General features: G+C 43.0%; 2 protein-coding genes across 5 annotated transcripts in view; one reads left to right on the forward strand and one right to left on the reverse strand.

Annotated features, from left to right (window-relative positions):
- Positions 1–740: 740 nt before the first annotated feature.
- Positions 741–7,421, forward strand: zfand5a (zinc finger, AN1-type domain 5a). 4 transcript variants are annotated; one of them, XM_084177249.1, is made up of 6 exons: positions 741–954; positions 3,732–3,899; positions 4,093–4,189; positions 4,291–4,376; positions 5,027–5,146; positions 5,571–7,421. In XM_084177249.1, exons 1-6 carry the CDS (start codon positions 945–947, stop codon positions 5,717–5,719), a joined length of 630 nt encoding a protein of 209 aa, XP_084033375.1. In that variant the 5' UTR covers positions 741–944; the 3' UTR covers positions 5,720–7,421. The 4 variants fall into 4 exon arrangements, with proteins under 4 accessions (XP_084033375.1, XP_084033376.1, XP_084033377.1 ...); XM_084177250.1 differs by having other exon boundaries at positions 742–954; positions 3,735–3,899; XM_084177251.1 differs by having other exon boundaries at positions 745–853; positions 3,735–3,899.
- A 5,214-nt stretch (positions 7,422–12,635) lies between these two features.
- The window catches only part of LOC311141790 (guanine deaminase-like), a 28,083-nt gene continuing 22,385 nt past the window's right edge, over positions 12,636–18,333 (reverse strand). Inside the window, exons 11-14 of the mRNA XM_084177248.1 lie at positions 16,029–16,175; positions 15,308–15,429; positions 15,054–15,081; positions 12,636–14,810 (exon numbers count right to left, since the gene is read on the reverse strand). Of these exons, the coding sequence (XP_084033374.1) occupies positions 14,740–14,810; positions 15,054–15,081; positions 15,308–15,429; positions 16,029–16,175 (368 nt within the window). The 3' untranslated portion in view covers positions 12,636–14,739. The remainder of the gene's footprint in view (positions 14,811–15,053; positions 15,082–15,307; positions 15,430–16,028; positions 16,176–18,333) is intronic.

An 18,333-nucleotide genomic window follows, 5' to 3' on the forward strand; every position in this document is an offset into this window, starting at 1 on the left:
GTTCTTGATTCTTGACTGGGGTGTGGAGAGGAAACGATCCCATATTGCAACACAAACACACCTAGTGACGTTACGTCTGATACCGGAGTTCCGAGGAATGCTTCGAACTGGCTAAACTGTGTCGACTACTGCGAAGCAGTGTGTCGATGCCGGTATCACTTTATCAGAAGCACGTGATCAATGACGTCCGAAGCTTAGTTTTGTCGAACAACCATCTGATTGGTTTGGTATTGGTTTCCGTAGAAGACAAAAAAACAAGCTCCGGCATGTAGGACGTCATCTATAATAATTTGGCTTCTCTAAATTATTTTGACCAGCGTGTGCCACTAGCATACACTATGTTGACCAAAGCCTCGAGAATATAACCTATTTTCGACACAATTAGCTGGATAGCCTCAATGCTTCAGGAAGCTGTCTGTGGTGGACAAATAAATATGTGATATTCTCACAGAATAAACACACATATTTTATCACAAGCCTGTCAGCATTATGTTAATTACTCATTTAGACACATTCATTAATTAAGTTCATGGTATGGCTCGATAACCCACCCCCATAGACTGTCAGTTGGTGGATGACGAATGAATGTGCAATATACTCACCCCATGATGCTAGCCTAAGGCCAACCCTTTGTGAGACACGCGCGCCAGGGCTTCTCCGGTAGCCAATCACAGTACATTCTTTTCCCCGTGACGTCGAGAAAGCCACTAGAGGGTGGAGCGAGAGAAAGAAAGAGAAGGCATATCCTCGGTCAGTGAAAAGAGTGAGAAATACATTTTGGAGACAGGATTTGTTTCAAAAACGACTGCTCAACCAGACCATACATCTGTGTGATTCCGATCAAATTGTGCAGGTGAGAATCGAGATTTGAAACGGTGGGTTGTCGTGGTGTATGGTTGAAGACAGAAAAGGGACACCGACAATTGGATCAACATCAACGTAATATGGAATTTCGTAAGGATTTTTTTTTTATCGAATCAATTAACTTTATAAATGTGTGTATTGTGGAGGAGAGGGCCTATTTTATCATTGGTCGTTATCCTCTGTGCCTGGTAAACAAGGTCTAGCGAGCTAAAGTTGTCACCACCTCTTCACAAAAAATATCACAAGCCTTCGAACGTGATCAGTCTAGCTGGGCCAGGGGGGGAATAAGACCTGGGGGGTCGCTACAGTAGTAATCGAACGTTGTGATATCGGTTTTCTAGATTTGTTTTAAAAGTGTAAACTAGCGATATAATTTAAGCAAATGTTTCGTAGTTGTGCTTTGTCTAAAAATCGTTTACAATAATACGTTAACAGCTAGCTACCTAGCTAATTGCAATTACTAACCAAATTGATCGAATGAGTTGATTTTAAATGAGTTCCATGTTACATTTGAACGACAAATAAATGTTACGTTGAACACGACATTGAGTTTGGACGTTCTTTGTCTGGTTGCCTTGCTGATTAACGTTACCTTGCTAACAACATTATCTGCAAATAATCATTATAGGTCACTAGTAACGTTATGGGAGCTATCAAACGACGTCCAACAACAGGAAGAGATGATAGCAGAGAAAGAAAGAACAAGGGTCAAAACGCGGCTGATTTGATATCTAGCTAGCTACTTCACTAATCTAGTAACAATACATTGTGTGCGACAAAGATGGCTAGCTAGCACCATATTGCTTTTGGTCTCGGCAATGTTGCTTGTCAAGCTAGCTACCTGTTGTCTGATAGCACTTTTTAGCTGTACTGTAGCATGACTCGGTGATTTTGGGCCACATCAATGTATTTCAGTGTGTCCTTTTGGTAGTTGTTTGTTTCCTTAAGAGGTTGTTGGTTAATGTCACTGACCATGATATGACTCATTGGATAGCGTAGCCTGATAAAAATGTACAGATACTGCGTTTTGCCAGCTGGTGAACATCATGGAAGTGTTCCATGACGGTCGACCAAAATGAACAAGGCACTGCTCAGATTCAATTATCTGTAGGAGACCTTACTTGTTAGTTGTATTAGCTACATTTGAGGTAAAGCTAGGCAAATCTGTGCAGCCTTGGTTAGGTCTATCCTCGTGAGTAAAAAGCACATTGTGCCAAGCCAAGGGGTGTGATGAACTGTATGGTGGGCCCCGTGTAGCTCAGTTGGTAGAGCATGGCGCTTGCAACGCCATGGTTGTGGGTTCGTTTCCCACGGGGGGACAGTATGAAAAAAATATATGCACTCACTAACTGTAAGTCGCTCTGGATAAGAGCGTCTGCTAAATGACTAAAATATAAACTACAGACAGATTCATGCGTGTTTTGTTTCTGGCTGATTGCATTAATATGTTTGGTTCTGGCTGATTGCATTAATTGGTTGAAACAAATTAGCCTAGCTGGTGTTTGATTTAAAATATATAGTCGCTATTGGCTCTGAAGTGATCCACGCACGTGAAGGACTTTGATTGACATGTGGCCTCACTGACATTCTGTCGGAGAGCAGCAGGGTCTGACTGGCAGTAGAGCAAAATACTTACTACCTTTTGTCAGTTCAGTCAAAATAATGATGGCTTGCAAATGCTATTTATTTCTCTGTGAATAAGATGCGTGAGAGCGTTCGTGTTCCATGCATGCCCAGGTGGCAAATATAGATTGTCGAGCAGGTCACGATCATCCTATAGCTCGTGACATTCGAACATTTCCTCCAGTCAACGTCAACAATTTTGGTGCTTGCAAAGGACTTTGCTGTGCAGACACGTGATAAGGTGGAAGAGGCTTTTCTAAGGAAACCCTTGCGTGGTAGGCCACCTTGGTGAGGGGTTGGAGACTACAGTATACACTTGTGGTTAAGTGCAAAGGCCTGTCAGGCATATTGTTTGTCGATCGCAGGGCCATAATAACGCTGACCTCAGGACGTTCTGAGTAGGCTGCTGTGGCCCCTTCCAAGAGCATTTGACATGTTTGGGTATGACTACAATGGGATAAGCTCCTCGAGGGACAGGAGGTGTCAAGTGCCACCTGTTTAATTCATTTTGTTGTGAGAGATATCATAGAACTTTAATCTAATATTCCATTTGGTTTAATCAGTTTATTTCCCTGCAAAGTGTTGAAGCCTATTTAGTCTTGGGGAAGTCACCTGTTGTTTGTTACCTTGAGTGTCCTGGCGCATTCTGTTGATGTGCTCAGCTCCTGCCAAGGAGAACAAGTCTCAATTGTTCTTCTCACCATTTGTTCTCCTGTTTTCTTGTGCACAAAGAGGAATTTCAACAACAGTTTCTACATACATTTTTTGACTTCTAAATTAATGATATGTACCCATTGATTCTTGAAGACTTATAAATGCCTCATGAGATTAGTTCAACTGTCGTACTCCATCAGAACCCAAAGTATAACCTATGCATGTTTTATTCCAATGTTTGTAAACAAACACTGTATAGCCTCAACATGATTAAAACTAATTTTGATATCATGGATGGACAGACCTTGTATCCATAGCTCTGTCTTTGAATTTGAGTGATTACATTTCTCCAACTGCTTATTGCCCCTTTGATAGTATAATCCTTGCCTCGGGGGATGTCTTTTAGAATTTTTCCCTGTTTCTTTGCGAGTCTTAATGTTCCTTCCTGGTATGTTATTTTCACATATGTGCCCAACCACCACACTGACATTTAGTCACCTAGGTTTCACACACGCTGTCCCGTATGCACACATACAGACACGCTGTCACATTCCCCCACACTAACAAGATGCCTTGCTCCCATTTGTCAGCAGCGATGGCCCAAGAGACTAACCCGAGCCTGACGCCTGTGCTTTGTGCCACTGGCTGTGGTTTCTATGGAAACCCCAGGAACAACGGCATGTGCTCGGTCTGCTACAAGGAGCACCTGAACCGTCAGCAGAGTAGTGACCACGGCTTGAGCCAACTTAGCCCAATAGGTAAGTTCCTCCTCACCCTGTTTCTTACTCACAACACAAATCTACTCCAAACATCTACTCCGCTATATGTTGTCTGCTAAAATTAGCATACACGTTATGGGCCAGCTGCACTGTTGAGAGGAAACTGTTGAACCAAAAAGTATCTTCTCCCATCTGAGGTTGATGTTTTACTTTTGCTGTATCACATGAACAGTTGGTAGTCCTACCCCTGATGCCTCAGCCATCCAGCGACTAGAGGCCAGTCTAGCCAAAGTAGACCCTTCATCTGGCTCTGCTGCAGACATGGCTGGGTAAGGTGTGTGTGTCCGCATGTGATACAATGGATGTGTTATTACTTTTTTTTCTCTCTCATATCTCTAACTTATTTTTCTTTAAATCGCCTCCTCTGCAGAACTATTCAAGGCTCTCTTCCAGTGACTCAACAAATGACAGAGATGAGCATCTCAAGAGAGGATAAAGCAGATCCCCTAGAGCCTGGTAAAACACACACTTCTAGAGGGACACATTGCTCTGTTCGACCCACTTTAGCATTAGCGTATACACGGAGTGTACAAAACATTAACAAACCTTCCTAATATTGAGTAGCCCCCCCCCCACCCGTTTGCCCTCAGAACAGCCTCAATTTGTCTGGGCATGGACCATACAAGGTGTCAAAAGCGTTCCACAGGGATGCTGGCCCGTGTTCACTCTAACGCTTTCCACAGTTGTGTCAACTTGGCTGGATGTCCTTTGGGTGGTGGATCACCTACTACCATAGCCCGTTCAAAGGCACTTAAATATTTTGTCTTGCCCATTCACCCTCTGAATGGCACACATACACAATCCATGTCTCAAGGCTTAAAAATATTTTTTCCACCTGTCTCCTCCCCTTCATCTAAACTGATTTGAAGTGGATTTAACAAGTGACATCAATAAGGGATCATAGCTTTCACCTGGTCAGTTTTTCATGGAAAAAGCAGGTGTTCATAATGTTTTGTACACTCTGTGTATTTAGCTGCACCCTGACTTAAAGTCCTTGTATGTGAGTACTAAAACTGCCTCAGAAAAAAACACAGTAACACTTTTATTTGAATCTCCAGACTGAAAGAAGCGTATATTTAACAGTACTTTTCTGTTTTCTCCTTTAGTCGTGACTCAGCCTACTGCTTCTAGCCCTGCCACTGCCAGCGGTGACAAGGCTAAGGGAGACACCCCCAATCCCAAGAAGAATAGGTGCTTCATGTGCCGCAAGAAGGTGGGCCTAACAGGTGAGCATGCCATAGCAGAATGTGGTGCTTTTCCAAAGAAATGGGATGACAGGATTGCGCATTGTGTACGACGTAATGTCATTTTTGCTGAAGAGATTGGCCATGGTCCAGACCGCATACACTGCAGTCACACAAATTGACAATATTAATGGGGTTCCTGCAATGTAAAACACTACTTCCACATTTGTGATGGTCTCAGATCTTTACTAATGTATAAGTAGTGTCTTAACGTGGCAGGAACCCCATCAATATCACTTATTGATCTAATAATCTGCACAAGACAACTGCAATGTAGGCAATTTGGAATGTAACTGTATTATTCCTGTGTGTCTGGTCTTATTAACAGAGGTGAATTGTTATTGAGTTGGTGTTTGATTCCTACAGTGGTTCCCTTCTAATCTCTGACCTTTGAACTCTACCCCAGGGTTCGACTGTCGCTGTGGGAACCTGTTCTGCGGTCTCCATCGGTACTCCGACAAGCACAACTGTCCTTACGACTACAAGGCGGAGGCAGCTGCCAAGATCCGCAAGGAGAACCCTGTTGTGGTCGCTGACAAGATTCAGAGAATATAGGGTTAAGAACCATCCACACAAAGACTGAAGTATGATTGGACACTCGACATGAACATTGGCATGAGTGGCAAAAGGATATCGGACTCATTTTTAAAATCACAACCTTGAGAAAAGCAAAAGAGCCCCTGCCTGAGGGCGAGATGCATGAACGATCACCATTTGTCCTGTTTTTTTATTTCTATAATATATTATTTTGTTTCCGTTAGTTTTTCCTATGTCTTTGCCGATATTCTGTTTTTGTCTTTTAAAGAGAAGCCCAGGGTACCTGTCGAGGAGACGTAGTGATTGTTGCAGATGGATAGAAATGCCACAAATAGAGCCGACATGATCCCTCCCTCAACATGTCAGAGGCATGTCTGTTCTGCGTGACCTATTTCTATCTGGACGTTCCATCACAACGTTGTGCCCCACTGAATACAGCCCCTGAGCTGTTTGGCCACGTTGTTGCCAAATAGCCAACAGACATTTTGTCTAAAGTTATATGCACATGCAGTATCCCGACAAGTTCAGTTGTCTCCATTTCTACTTTCTGTTCACGTTAGTGTTGGTCGGGTCAGTTGTCCGAAAGGTATGACCGCTCGAACTGCAAAGCTGTTCCAAAATGCACATGGGCATTGTTTCAGACAAATTTCTGCGCGAACGCTTCCGCCACAGCGCTCTCTCACCGCAGCTACCCTAGCGTGCATGCAATTGCAAACATATTCATGGGAAAACAGCTGTTCACTAATTCATTGTGTTAAACACAAAAGGCTGTATGGCGGAGGGCTCTGTCTGTACAGTGTTGTACCCTCGCTGTCTTGCATGACAAAGACACGTAAGCCTCTCTGACCCGCCTACCTCACAGCAGCAGGACATGTTTCGCCTCATCACATTGTCAGTCGTCTTCTCTTATCACTTCATTATTGCCAGATGAGGGTTACCTCGATATGCCATTTTTAGGTAGCCAGGTCATTGGGCACCGTTTCGTTTTGATCAAGTGACCGACGCAGTCATTTTTACGTTCATTGTAAGAGGCGTGAGAACGGGGACAAAAACGCTTAATTAACCAACTATCATGTGGGACAGAACTTTTAGTCAAGGAGGTCCTAGACTGATCTTCATATCAGAATCTCCCAACTGGTCTCACGCGGAGGGTTGTGTGCACTGACCCTGGTGCAGTTCTCTGGGTGAGGCTTGGGCACTACCCGTCTGTGTTATCTGATATATGGGGGTATGAATGGGATAGAGCAACCCCATGCGGTTATCTAAAATAGGGTAAAATATCTGAATGAATTGGCATCACTAGTGCTAGGTCATTATTTTATCCTCAGATGTTGTTGTTTTTATATATATATATTAGCACATGTATTCAGTCGAGTTAGGGTCTGTGAGCCAGCCATGCTGTGTGTGTTAAGAGTGAGTTTGAGTGAGCACATGGTTGTCAGATTGTGTGTGCTCCCCCACCTTAGTCTGTGAAGCAATATGGGTTAAACAGCACAAGCTACAGGAGCATGTGTGACCTGTGTTGAACTTATTTTTGTCTCCTGTAGGGATGTGAGGTCTACTTTTTAAAAGAAAGTTATCCGTTTCAGTTTCCCCTTTTGATTGTTAGTTTATATGCAAATTTGTACAAAAAACACTTGATTTATGTATTACATATAATCTTGCTACACAGCATTACAGCAGCATTGTATCATGCAAATAAAGACTGTACAGAGAGACAGTACAAGGCCTGGTATCGGTGATTTGGATTACAGCTTCACTTGTTTTCAACGATGTAATTTGGATCATGACCCCACATGAGTGTATAGACATGCATCTCTTGTCTATTGCCCCTGTGAGCTCAACTTTGCTATAGCATTACAAGTAGAGGTTGGAGTGGTGGTTAACATAGTTTGGGTAAGGAAAAAGGATTGCCTGGGTAGAAGTAAAGGTGACTGTGGGCCAGGCAGACTGTTTGGAGGCACACTTCTTTCAAACGCATTGTTTTTTTTGCACACCTGTCATATGCTTGGGGGAGTGCGTCGGCAGATGGCGTCCCGCTGTCAGCTGCTCAGACAGCTGAGGCCGGGGAGAGCGAGAGGAAGACCGAGAAGAAGATGACGACATTACTACTCAGCTCAACTCCCTCTGGCCCACCCCCCCAGTACCTCAACGTCACCCCTCTGTCTGAGAATGGAGAGAAAAGAGGACAGCTGATGTGGGATGTGAGCAGGAGGATCAGGGAACCAATGTGTTCTGTTCAACCTGACCCAGGAACAGCTGGGGAGGTCCTGTAGCCTACCTCTGAGGGTTGGGACAGACACACATCTACATTTACGTCATTTAGCAGACGCTCTTATCCAGAGCGATATACCTCCCCACCCCCTGGCGGACCGCTAATGTCTTATGTGTCTGTTTCACTTGCCATGTGTTAGTGAGTGTGCATGTGTCTGGAAACCTGGCTCAGTGTATGACATCAGTGACATGTGGATTTGACATGAATGCGCCTAAGTCTACTGTGGGGAATTAGGAACACTGTACAAGGGGAGAGCTAGGGGAAGTACGGTAGGAAGGAGATTGTTTCTGAATTCCAAATCGACCTCTAGCCCCTACACCCGAGGCACTCCTGTAGATCTGAGAGGATTGGGTAAGCATTATGGTAATAGCTTCTTCCCTTTAGATTAGCTGGGTGGAAATGTCATATTGCTTCTATCTATACCATCCTCTCAGTTCTACATGAGGGTTTATGGGTTGGATTTTAATCCAGGGAGTGGGAGCAAGCGCCCGAGGAGGGCCATAGGGATAAGTGAGAGCGTTTTGAGGGGTCAGGGCGAGTTCACAGTGAACGTAGGGAATGGACGGGTTTGAGATTATGAAGGGTTGACCCGAGGTAGCATCACTAAACTCTCGGAGCGTAACCAGATTAGACCAGTCTGAGCCTGGTCCCAACGATGACACACTCTTAACATACAGAACACTAAACAGACACTGCTAGAAATAAATGCTCTACTATACAGAACACTCTAAACAAACACTCCTAGGAATACTTGCTCACCTTCCCATTCATCCTTTTGAACCTGTTCTACTTCTCCATCATCTCCCTTACGACAGGCGTCCCTCACTTTTGCCCAGAATGGATGGATAAAGAGGAGAGTGCGAGGGGAGAGGGAGACATGGGTTTGCAGGCATGCCATTGCCCTAGGTTTAACATTAGGTGTCAGTAGCCATCTAGGAAGCTTCCTTTAAGTCACTGGGAGAATCTCAATTGCATTCTCCTTGCCTCCTTCTAAAAACCCATTGGATGAGAAAGCCAGATGTCCCTCTCCTCTGACCTCCTCCAATGGGTTTTGGGAAGGAGGCGAAGAGAGAGGACGCGAGGAGTATGCAATTGAGATTCTCCCACTGAGATTATATGAGTGGTCACAGGATATTTGTGTCATTGTGAGAGTGAAGGAAGGGTAGAGGGAGAAAGAGGGGAAGATTGACAAAGGGTGTGCATGTAGGCTAATCAGTGGATGAATGATTGAAGAGTGTGTAAGCAGGGATGGGGAAAAAATAACTAATTGTGAAAGTCAAGTGTTGCATTAACATGATTAAAAGGTCAATCGTAGGTCCAGAGGTCACAGCTTTTGACTGACTGGGACATAAAGGAACGTGCTATTTGTCTTGGCATAGGGAAGATCTCAATTGCATACTCCTCGTCTCCTCAAAACCCATTGAATGAGAAATCCAGAGGTCCCGCCCCTCTGACCTTATCCTCCAATGGGTTTTGAGAAGGAGACGAGAAGAGAGGACACCAGGAGTATGCAATTGATATCTTCCTTAGTTTTACATTACTACCTTTGAAACTGGTAATCAGGGTTGGGGTGATTTCCCATTTCACATCTAGTCAATTCATGAAGTCCACTAAAATTCCAATTCTCTTCAATGCTTTTCAATGAAGAAAAATTGGAATTGGAGTCCAGTTTACTTTTTGAATTTAAATGGAATTGACCCCAACCCTGCTGGTAACCTTTTGGGGACAAGCGTTTGGGGATATTGTGATTAAGGACCTGCCTGGGGACACTTCAGACATTCCAGAAATTCATGGCAGCAGCGAGAGTCAGGTAATAAATCACCAAGTCGCCAACTTTAAAGGTGAAAAATATATTTGAATGTATTGTAAAGATTCAGTGCAGTATCGTCATTTTATTATTTAATTTCATACAAAACAAATGAGTCATTAAAAAGTTATGACAAAGCTATTCTGATATGTTTTTTATAACTCACTATAGTGATTAGTGAATATAATCTACAGTATATTTTACAACAGTAGTTCCCAAGCTTTTTCGGTTACTGTACCACCAACTGAATTTTGCTCTGCCCTGAGTACTCCTGAAGTACCCCCTCGTGTGCATTTTAACCGTAGGCCTATGGTCTCATGAGTCTTCTCAAGTACCTCCTGTGGATAGGCCAAGTACCCCTGGATGGGAACCACTGTTCTACAATATAACATAGAATGTGTGAATGAGGGTGCCCCCTCCTGGTAGCCTGTTAGATGTAACGCAAATCATGTCCAGGTGATAATGATACAACGTCGCCTCCTGGTGTCTATCCTCTGTAACTGCCTCATCTTGTCCAGGCTCACTGCCCAGCAGCCGCTCAGTTCCAGGCTGCTCAGACGCCTGCTGGCGGTCATCAGACTCGATGCCGTCTCCATGGAGACGTCACTGCGGACCAGGCTGAGGTGGCAAACAAGTGGTCAAATCATGTGCACATTTAGAAATTAACAGATATTGCAGCGTACACATACACAATCCCTTCCTGTTCCCGTGACAGACTCACTCAGCAAGTTAAAAGGGGCCCATGACGTATCTCAAGGAGTACTGGTCCATGTAGTTGTCGGCATTGTCTTTGACCCACACTTCCTTCATGTTCTCTGCCTGGTCATACCAAGGATAATCTCTGTAGACACAGCTGGGTCAATGGGGGAGGGTGACCATCATCCTCCTCCCATCTTCCTCGTCCTCAAATCTTCATCACTCCCCGTTTCTCAGCCCTGAGCTCAATCATGGCACAGAATAGAGACATCTCTAACTCTGCTGACTCAGGTGGTGTTTCGCTGATTCGACGATGTCGTCTAGAATAATGGCACTGTTGTGTCCTTGCAGGTATTGTAAAGATATGCTGTTGTTTACACAACACAAACAACTTTCAATAGCCTTACACATGACTTCATATGGACAAGTCCATAATAGAACACTTATCAGCTGTAGGCTACGTTGAAGCAACTTTTGACGTTAGGGCTATCGTTGCCAACAAACAGCACATTCATACAACAAACGCACAATTAAGTGATAATGCCAGAGAAGCCGGTGTTTGGAGGATATTGGCACATGTTGTTAGGCCTGAGACGAAGTCGAGGACGCTGTTGTTCAGAGGAGCTAGATAACAACACAGCTAACACAATCACTTCAAACTGAAGCTGGAAAGACTGCAAACTAGCTGATTCATGATTTCGACTGGCTGAGAAACGCTGCTTACCTGTCTGTCTTGTGAAATGTTCATTACTATGGGACAGCTGGAGATCGAATTTGAATATTGAAACAATGTTGCAAATGTCAGAGGTTTATATACATCTCAGCTGTTGAAAACTTAATGTTAGTCTAAAAGAAATGTGAGATAATGTCTAGATGCTTTTTATAGTGGAGATCAAGTTTATAAATTGCCTGGCTGGGCTGATGAGACAGTGGATTGCGAAGTAGGTCCGGAATATCTCTTATGGAAGGATGAAATAGTGATGAATTCATACTTCTTCATCCTTCCACAAGATATAGTCCCGACACAAATCTAGGGTTTCTATCCAAGCCGGCTGGTCGTTCGTTCTATCGGTTCAGTTGCAAGAGACGCGACCCAGTCGTTCAGTCTTTTTGTTCTGTATCTATGGACGTGACCCAGTCGTTCGTTCTAAATGTTCCATTGCCATACTGGCTGGCAACGTTATTTTCCTTTGCCTGCTAGCTAGCCAACTACGGCTAACTTACAGTCGCATCAAATAGTGCAACCAGAATAACAACAGTAGCTGCATTTGCATTTGTTTAAGCTGTTTTCTAGCTTTCATTTATTAAGATACATCATCCATAACAATGAGCTAATGATGGGTGATTTTGCCTGACATAGAAAATGTGCTCTCTCGTCAGGACACTGTTGTTCAGAGGAGCTAGCCACCAACAACACAGCTAACACAATCACTTCAAACTGAAGCTGGAAAGACTGCAAACTAGCTGCACTTTGTTTCATTTAACCTTTTTTCAATTTACATTTCTTTGTACTGTGTATATCCATAAAAATGATTCCAGCTGATTCATGATTTCGACTGGCTGAGAAACCCTGCCTGCCTGTCTCGTCCCGTTCATTACTATTGGACAGCTGGAGATCGAATTTGAATATTGAAACAATGTTGCAAATGTCGGAGAGACAGACAGCAAGGTTTATAAAAATCTCCGCTGTTGAAAACTAAATGTTAGTCTAAAAGAAATGTGAGATAACGTCAAGATGCTTTTTGTAGTGGAGTTCAAGTTTAAATTGTCTGGCTGGGCTGATGAGACAGTGGATTGCGCAGTCAGATGGAACAGAGTAAATAGGCATTTTAACGTCATAGATTTAGCCGGTGGTAACTTGTGGAATAGACACCGGCTGGAATGTTTTTAACCAATCAGCATTCAGGATTAGACCCACCTGTTGTATAAAACGGCAATAAACTGTTTATTTGTGGGTGTGAAATTCGAACCCGCTATCCTGGCATTGCAAGTGCCATGCTCTACCAACTGAGTTACAACTGAGCTACAGAGGACCACAGCCTCTCTGCAGGTGGGTCTGCGGGCATTGTATATTTTCATAGAATAAATTGTGTTATCATGTAGACTTATCAATAATGTGTTAAACGTTTTTAAAAAAGAGACACATTTAGACTTAAAATCATACAAATACTCTTTAATAAAATCTTTCTAAAATCTTTTCCCCCTTTTACTTTGTAGCTTTTGCTACAAAACTGAATGATCATAATCAACAAAGATACATTTTACATGTATTAGGCTCAGTATATTAGAATATGTCTCCTAAAGCTACATTGCAGGTTTTACATTTCAAAAAAATTTAAGCTGGACACATACAAAGCTACACATGAATTCAACATTTTCCTTGACTTTGAAATTTAAAAAAGGATCCAGGTGCATATGAAACAATGTGATAACTTAAAAGAAAAGAGTAACCTCCACACTGCTCTTGCTAGTATCACTTAACAGCACTACCATCTATTGAATTGTACTGTATGTAAGTACACTAGAGATTGAACACACATACAGTGGGGAAAAAAAGTATTTAGTCAGCCACCAATTGTGCAATTTCTCCCACTTAAAAAGATGAGAGAGGCCTGTAATTTTCATCATAGGTACACGTCAACTATGACAGACAAAATGAGGAAAAAAAATCCAGAAAATCACATTGTAGGATTTTTTATTAATTTATTGGCATATGATGGTGGAAAATAAGTATTTGGTCAATAACAAAAGTTTCTCAATACTTTGTTATATACCCTTTGTTGGCAATGACACAGGTCAAACGTTTTCTGTAAGTCTTCACAAGGTTTTCACACACTGTTGCTGGTATTTTGGCCCATTCCTCCATGCAGATCTCCTCTAGAGCAGTGATGTTTTGGGGCTGTCGCTGGGCAACACAGACTTTCAACTCCCTCCAAAGATTTTCTATGGGGTTGAGATCTGGAGACTGGCTAGGCCACTCCAGGACCTTGAAATGCTTCTTACGAAGCCACTCCTTCGTTGCCCGGGCGGTGTGTTTGGGATCATTGTCATGCTGAAAGACCCAGCCACGTTTCATCTTCAATGCCCTTGCTGATGGAAGGAGGGTTTCACTCAAAATCTCACGATACATGGCCCCATTCATTCTTTCCTTTACACGGATCAGTCGTCCTGGTCCCTTTGCAGAAAAACAGCCCCAAAGCATGATGTTTCCAACCCCATGCTTCACAGTAGGTATGGTGTTCTTTGGATGCAACTCAGCATTCTTTGTCCTCCAAACATGACGAGTTGAGTTTTTACCAAAAAGTTATATTTTGGTTTCATCTGACCATATGACATTCTCCCAATCCTCTTCTGGATCATCCAAATGCACTTCAGACGGGCCTGGACATGTACTGGCTTAAGCAGGGGGACACGTCTCGCACTGCAGGATTTGAGTCCCTGGCGGCGTAGTGTGTTACTGATGGTTGGCTTTGTTACTTTGGTCCCAGCTCTCTGCAGGTCATTCACTAGGTCCCCCCGTGTGGTTCTGGGATTTTTGCTCACCGTTCTTGTGATCATTTTGACCCCACGGGGTGAGATCTTGCGTGGAGCCCCAGATCGAGGGAGATTATCAGTGGTCTTGTATGTCTTCCATTTCCTAATAATTGCTCCCACAGTTGATTTCTTCAAACCAAGCTGCTTACCTATTGCAGATTCAGTCTTCCCAGCCTGGTGCAGGTCTACAATTTTGTTTTTGGTGTCCTTTGACAGCTCTTTGGTCTTGGCCATTGTGAAGTTTGGAGTGTGACTGTTTGAGGTTGTGGACAGGTGTATTTTATACTGATAACAAGTTCAAACAGGTGCCATTAATACAGGTAACGAGTGGAGGACAGAGGAGCCTCTGAAAGAAGAAGTTACAGGTCTGTGAGAGCCAGAAATCTTGCTTGTTTGTAGGTGACCAAATACTTATTTTCCACCATAATTTGCAAATAAATTCATTAAAAATCCTACAATGGGATTTTCTGGATTTTTTTTCCTCAATTTGTCTGTCATAGTTGACGTGTACCTATGATGAAAATTACAGGCCTCTCTCATCTTTTTAAGTGGGAGAACTTGCACAATTGGTGGCTGACTAAATACTTTTTTTCCCCACTGTACATACAGTAATAATAATCCCTCCAGTTGAATACATTTTCCAATCACCTCCTGTCATATTACAAAAGCAGTCAGGTAGACTGGTAGAGGGTACAGATTACAACAAGCCAGCAGCAAATCCCAAATCTATGGTCTGTCTACGAATGGGACCACTCGCTTCCCTGCCACGTACACCTCCGCAATGTTACGATCATCCCCTGAAGGAGAAAGGGGGAACAAAGATGGAACAAAATATCACATAAACATGCTTTAGTGACCTTACAACACTTAGCGACCTCATCAAGAGTTTAGGAAATCAAGGACCCAGGTTTGAGTCCGGGTCAGGGCTATCCCCGAATTCGCCACAATACTTTCATGGCACATCATAGCCCCAACCACCAAAGTCTGAATACATGTAACCTATTGTGTGAGAGAGACAGTAACAGAGATGAAACACTTACCCAAATTCAAGAACTTCTCCAGGAGCACCTGAAATCACATGTAGCCAAGATGAATGTCATGTTGGGGGAGTGAATCAGTCACTTCCTGAGTTGTGGACTAGAATCCTATAATTTGGATTGAAGTCTGATTCGAGTCACACATTTAATAAGTCCTGGTTTGACTTGGTTTAGATAGAATGACTCAACAAGTAACAGCTGTGATATTTCAACACCATTGAAGGCCAACAGGGGCAACATATTGCTCTGGTTCCTACCTTAGGCTCCTCCCCGTGATTGATTAGGTCAATGGGTCCTCCTGCTGCATCCGTATTCACTCGCAGAGCGTCAAAGTCTTTCCCCACCTCAAAGTTTCCTGTATGCTCATCCAGGGATAGGGCTACAAACCAAACAATCAATCCAGAGCTCAGAATAGCAATCAATTATTCATCATTTATCAATCAAGAAATCAATAAACAAATAAACCGTTGGGTGCATTAAAACATTTTTTGATTTTAGCGCAGTGGATATACCTGCACTGTCAAGGACATATTTCAGAAATGTCTCCTATGCATTTCATTGCAGTTTAGATGATTGCAAACAATCTTGTTTGCTTGACGTCACCCTGCAAGAGAATTTGTCCTATCAACGATGTAGCGATGCTGCAGCACAGGCGTTTTGAAAAGTAACTTTTGAGCGCATGCATCTGTATCAATTCATAGTTCATCATGTATCCGATCTTTCAAACTGATGATTGATGTATTGATTTAATGACGGTGATAACTCTGTAGCTCAGCTGGTAGAGCACGGCGCTTGTAACGCCAAGGTAGTGGGTTCGATCCCCGGGACCACAGATACACAAAAAAAAAAAAGAAAATGTATGCACGCATGACTGTAAGTCGCTTTGGATAAAAGCGTCTGCTAAATGGCATATTATTATTATATATTATAACGGCCCTTCCACCCCACCCCCATCACCCCTCCAGCCAAGTCTCCCACCTTGGCTGCCTCCCAGTGTGGCCAGTCTGAAGACCTCCTCGAAGGTGAGCGTGTGGTACTGGGTGTCCTGGATGGTCAAGGCTTTAGAGGTGTCCAGCGTTCTCCGCACAGCATCCAACATAGATGGAGAGTAGCCTCCTGCCACATCTACAAGGCCGGAAACATACACACGCACGGGTGCATACACAGATAAAAGCATGTACGTGTTAAAACAGAGACAATTGCAACAAATAAGCACTGTTTTAACATTCCAGTGTCAAGCCAGTTTGATACTAGAAATCGGCAACTTTCGTCTAGGTTTTGGGTTCTCTAATTGTATTTATTATGGATCCCCATTAGCTGCTGCCAAGGCAGCAGCTACTCTTCCTGGGGTCCAGCTAAATTAAAGCAGTTCATACAATTTAAAAAACATTTCAATACAGTTGAAGTCGGAAGTTTACATATACTTAGGTTGGAGTCATTAAAACTTGTTTTTCAACCACTCCACAAATGTCTTGTTAACAAACTATAGTTTTGGCAAGTCGGTTAGGACATCTACTTTGTGCATTGCAAAAGTAATTTTTTCAACAATTGTTTACAGACAATGACCCCAAGCATACTTCCAAAGTGGTGGCAAAATGGCTTAAGGACAACAAAGTCAAGGTATTGGAGTGGCCATCACAAAGCCCTGACCTCAATCCTATTGAAAATGTGTGGGCAGAACTGAAAAAGCGTGTGCGAGCAAGGAGGCCTACAAACCTGACTCAGTTACACCAGCTCTGTCAGGAGGAATGGGCCAAAATCCACCCAACTTATTGTGGGAAGCTTGTGGAAGGCTACCCGAAATGTTTGACCCAAGTTAAACAATTTAAAGGCAATGCTACCAAATACTAATTGAGTGTATGTAAACTTCTGACCCACTGGGAATGTGATGAAATAAATAAAAGCTTAAATAAAGAATTCTCTCTACTATTATTCTGACATTTCACATTCTTAAAATAAAGTGGTGATCCTAACTGACCTAAGAAAGGGAATTTTTACTAGGATTAAATGTCAGGAATTGTGAAAAACAGAGTTTAAATGTATTTGGCTAAGGTGTATGTAAACTTCCCACTTCAACTGTACATTCACAACACACTGTGTGCCCTCAGGCCCCAACTCCAGCTCTACCACATATCTACAGTACAAAATCCATGTGTACGTGTGTGTATAGTGAGTTTGTTATCGTGTGTGTATGCATGTGTCTGTGCCTATGTTTGTGTTGCTTCACAGTCCCCACTGTTCCATAAGGTGTTTTTTAATCTGTTTTTAATCAGTTACTTGATGTGGAATAGAGTTCCATATAGTCATGGCTCTATGTAGTACTGTGCACCTCCCATAGTCTGTTCTGGACTTGGGGACTGTGAAGAGACCTCTGGTGGCATGTCTTGTGGGGTATGCATGGGTGTCCGAGCTGTGTGCCAGTAGTTCAAACAGACAGCTCGGTGCATTCAACATGTCAATACCTCGCATAAATACAAGTAGTGATGAAGTCAATCTCTCCTCCACTTTGAGCCAGGAGAGATTGACATGCATATTATTAATATTAGCTCTATGTGTACATCCAAGGGCCAGCCGTGCTGCCCTGTCTGAGCCAATTGCAATTTTCCTAAGTCCTTTTTTGTGGCACCTGACCACACGACTGAACAGTAGTCCAGGTGTGACAAAACTAGGGCCTGTAGGACCTGCCTTGTTAATAGTGATGTTAAGAAGGTAGAACAGTGCTTTATTATGGACATGCATCTCCCCATCTTAGCTACTGTTGTATCAATATGTTTTGACCATGACACTTTACAATCCAGGGTTACTCCAAGCAGTTTAGTCACCTCAACTTGCTCAATTTCCACATTACAAGATTTAGTTGAGGTTTAGGGTTTAGTGAATGATTTGTCCCAAATACAATGCTTTTAGTTTTAGAAATATTTAGGACTAACTTATTCCTTGCCACCCACTCTGAAACTAACTGCAACTCTTTGTTATGTGTTGCAGTCATTTCAGTCGCTGTAGTAGCTGACATGTATAGTATTGAGTCATCCGCATACATAGACACTCTGGCTTTACTCAAAGCCAGTGGCATGTCATTAGTAAAGATTGAAAAAAGTAATGGGCCTATACAGCTGCCCTGGGGAATTCCTGATTCTACCAGGATTATGTTGGAGAGGCTTCCATTAAAGAACACCCTCTGTTCTTTTAGACAGGTAACTCTTTATCCACAATATAGCAGGGGGAGTAAAGCCATAACACATACAGTGGGGAAAAAAAGTATTTAGTCAGCCACCAATTGTGC

Source organism: Coregonus lavaretus (assembly GCF_964263955.1).
Source record: "Coregonus lavaretus genome assembly, chromosome: 14".
NCBI lineage: Eukaryota > Metazoa > Chordata > Actinopteri > Salmoniformes > Salmonidae > Coregonus > Coregonus lavaretus.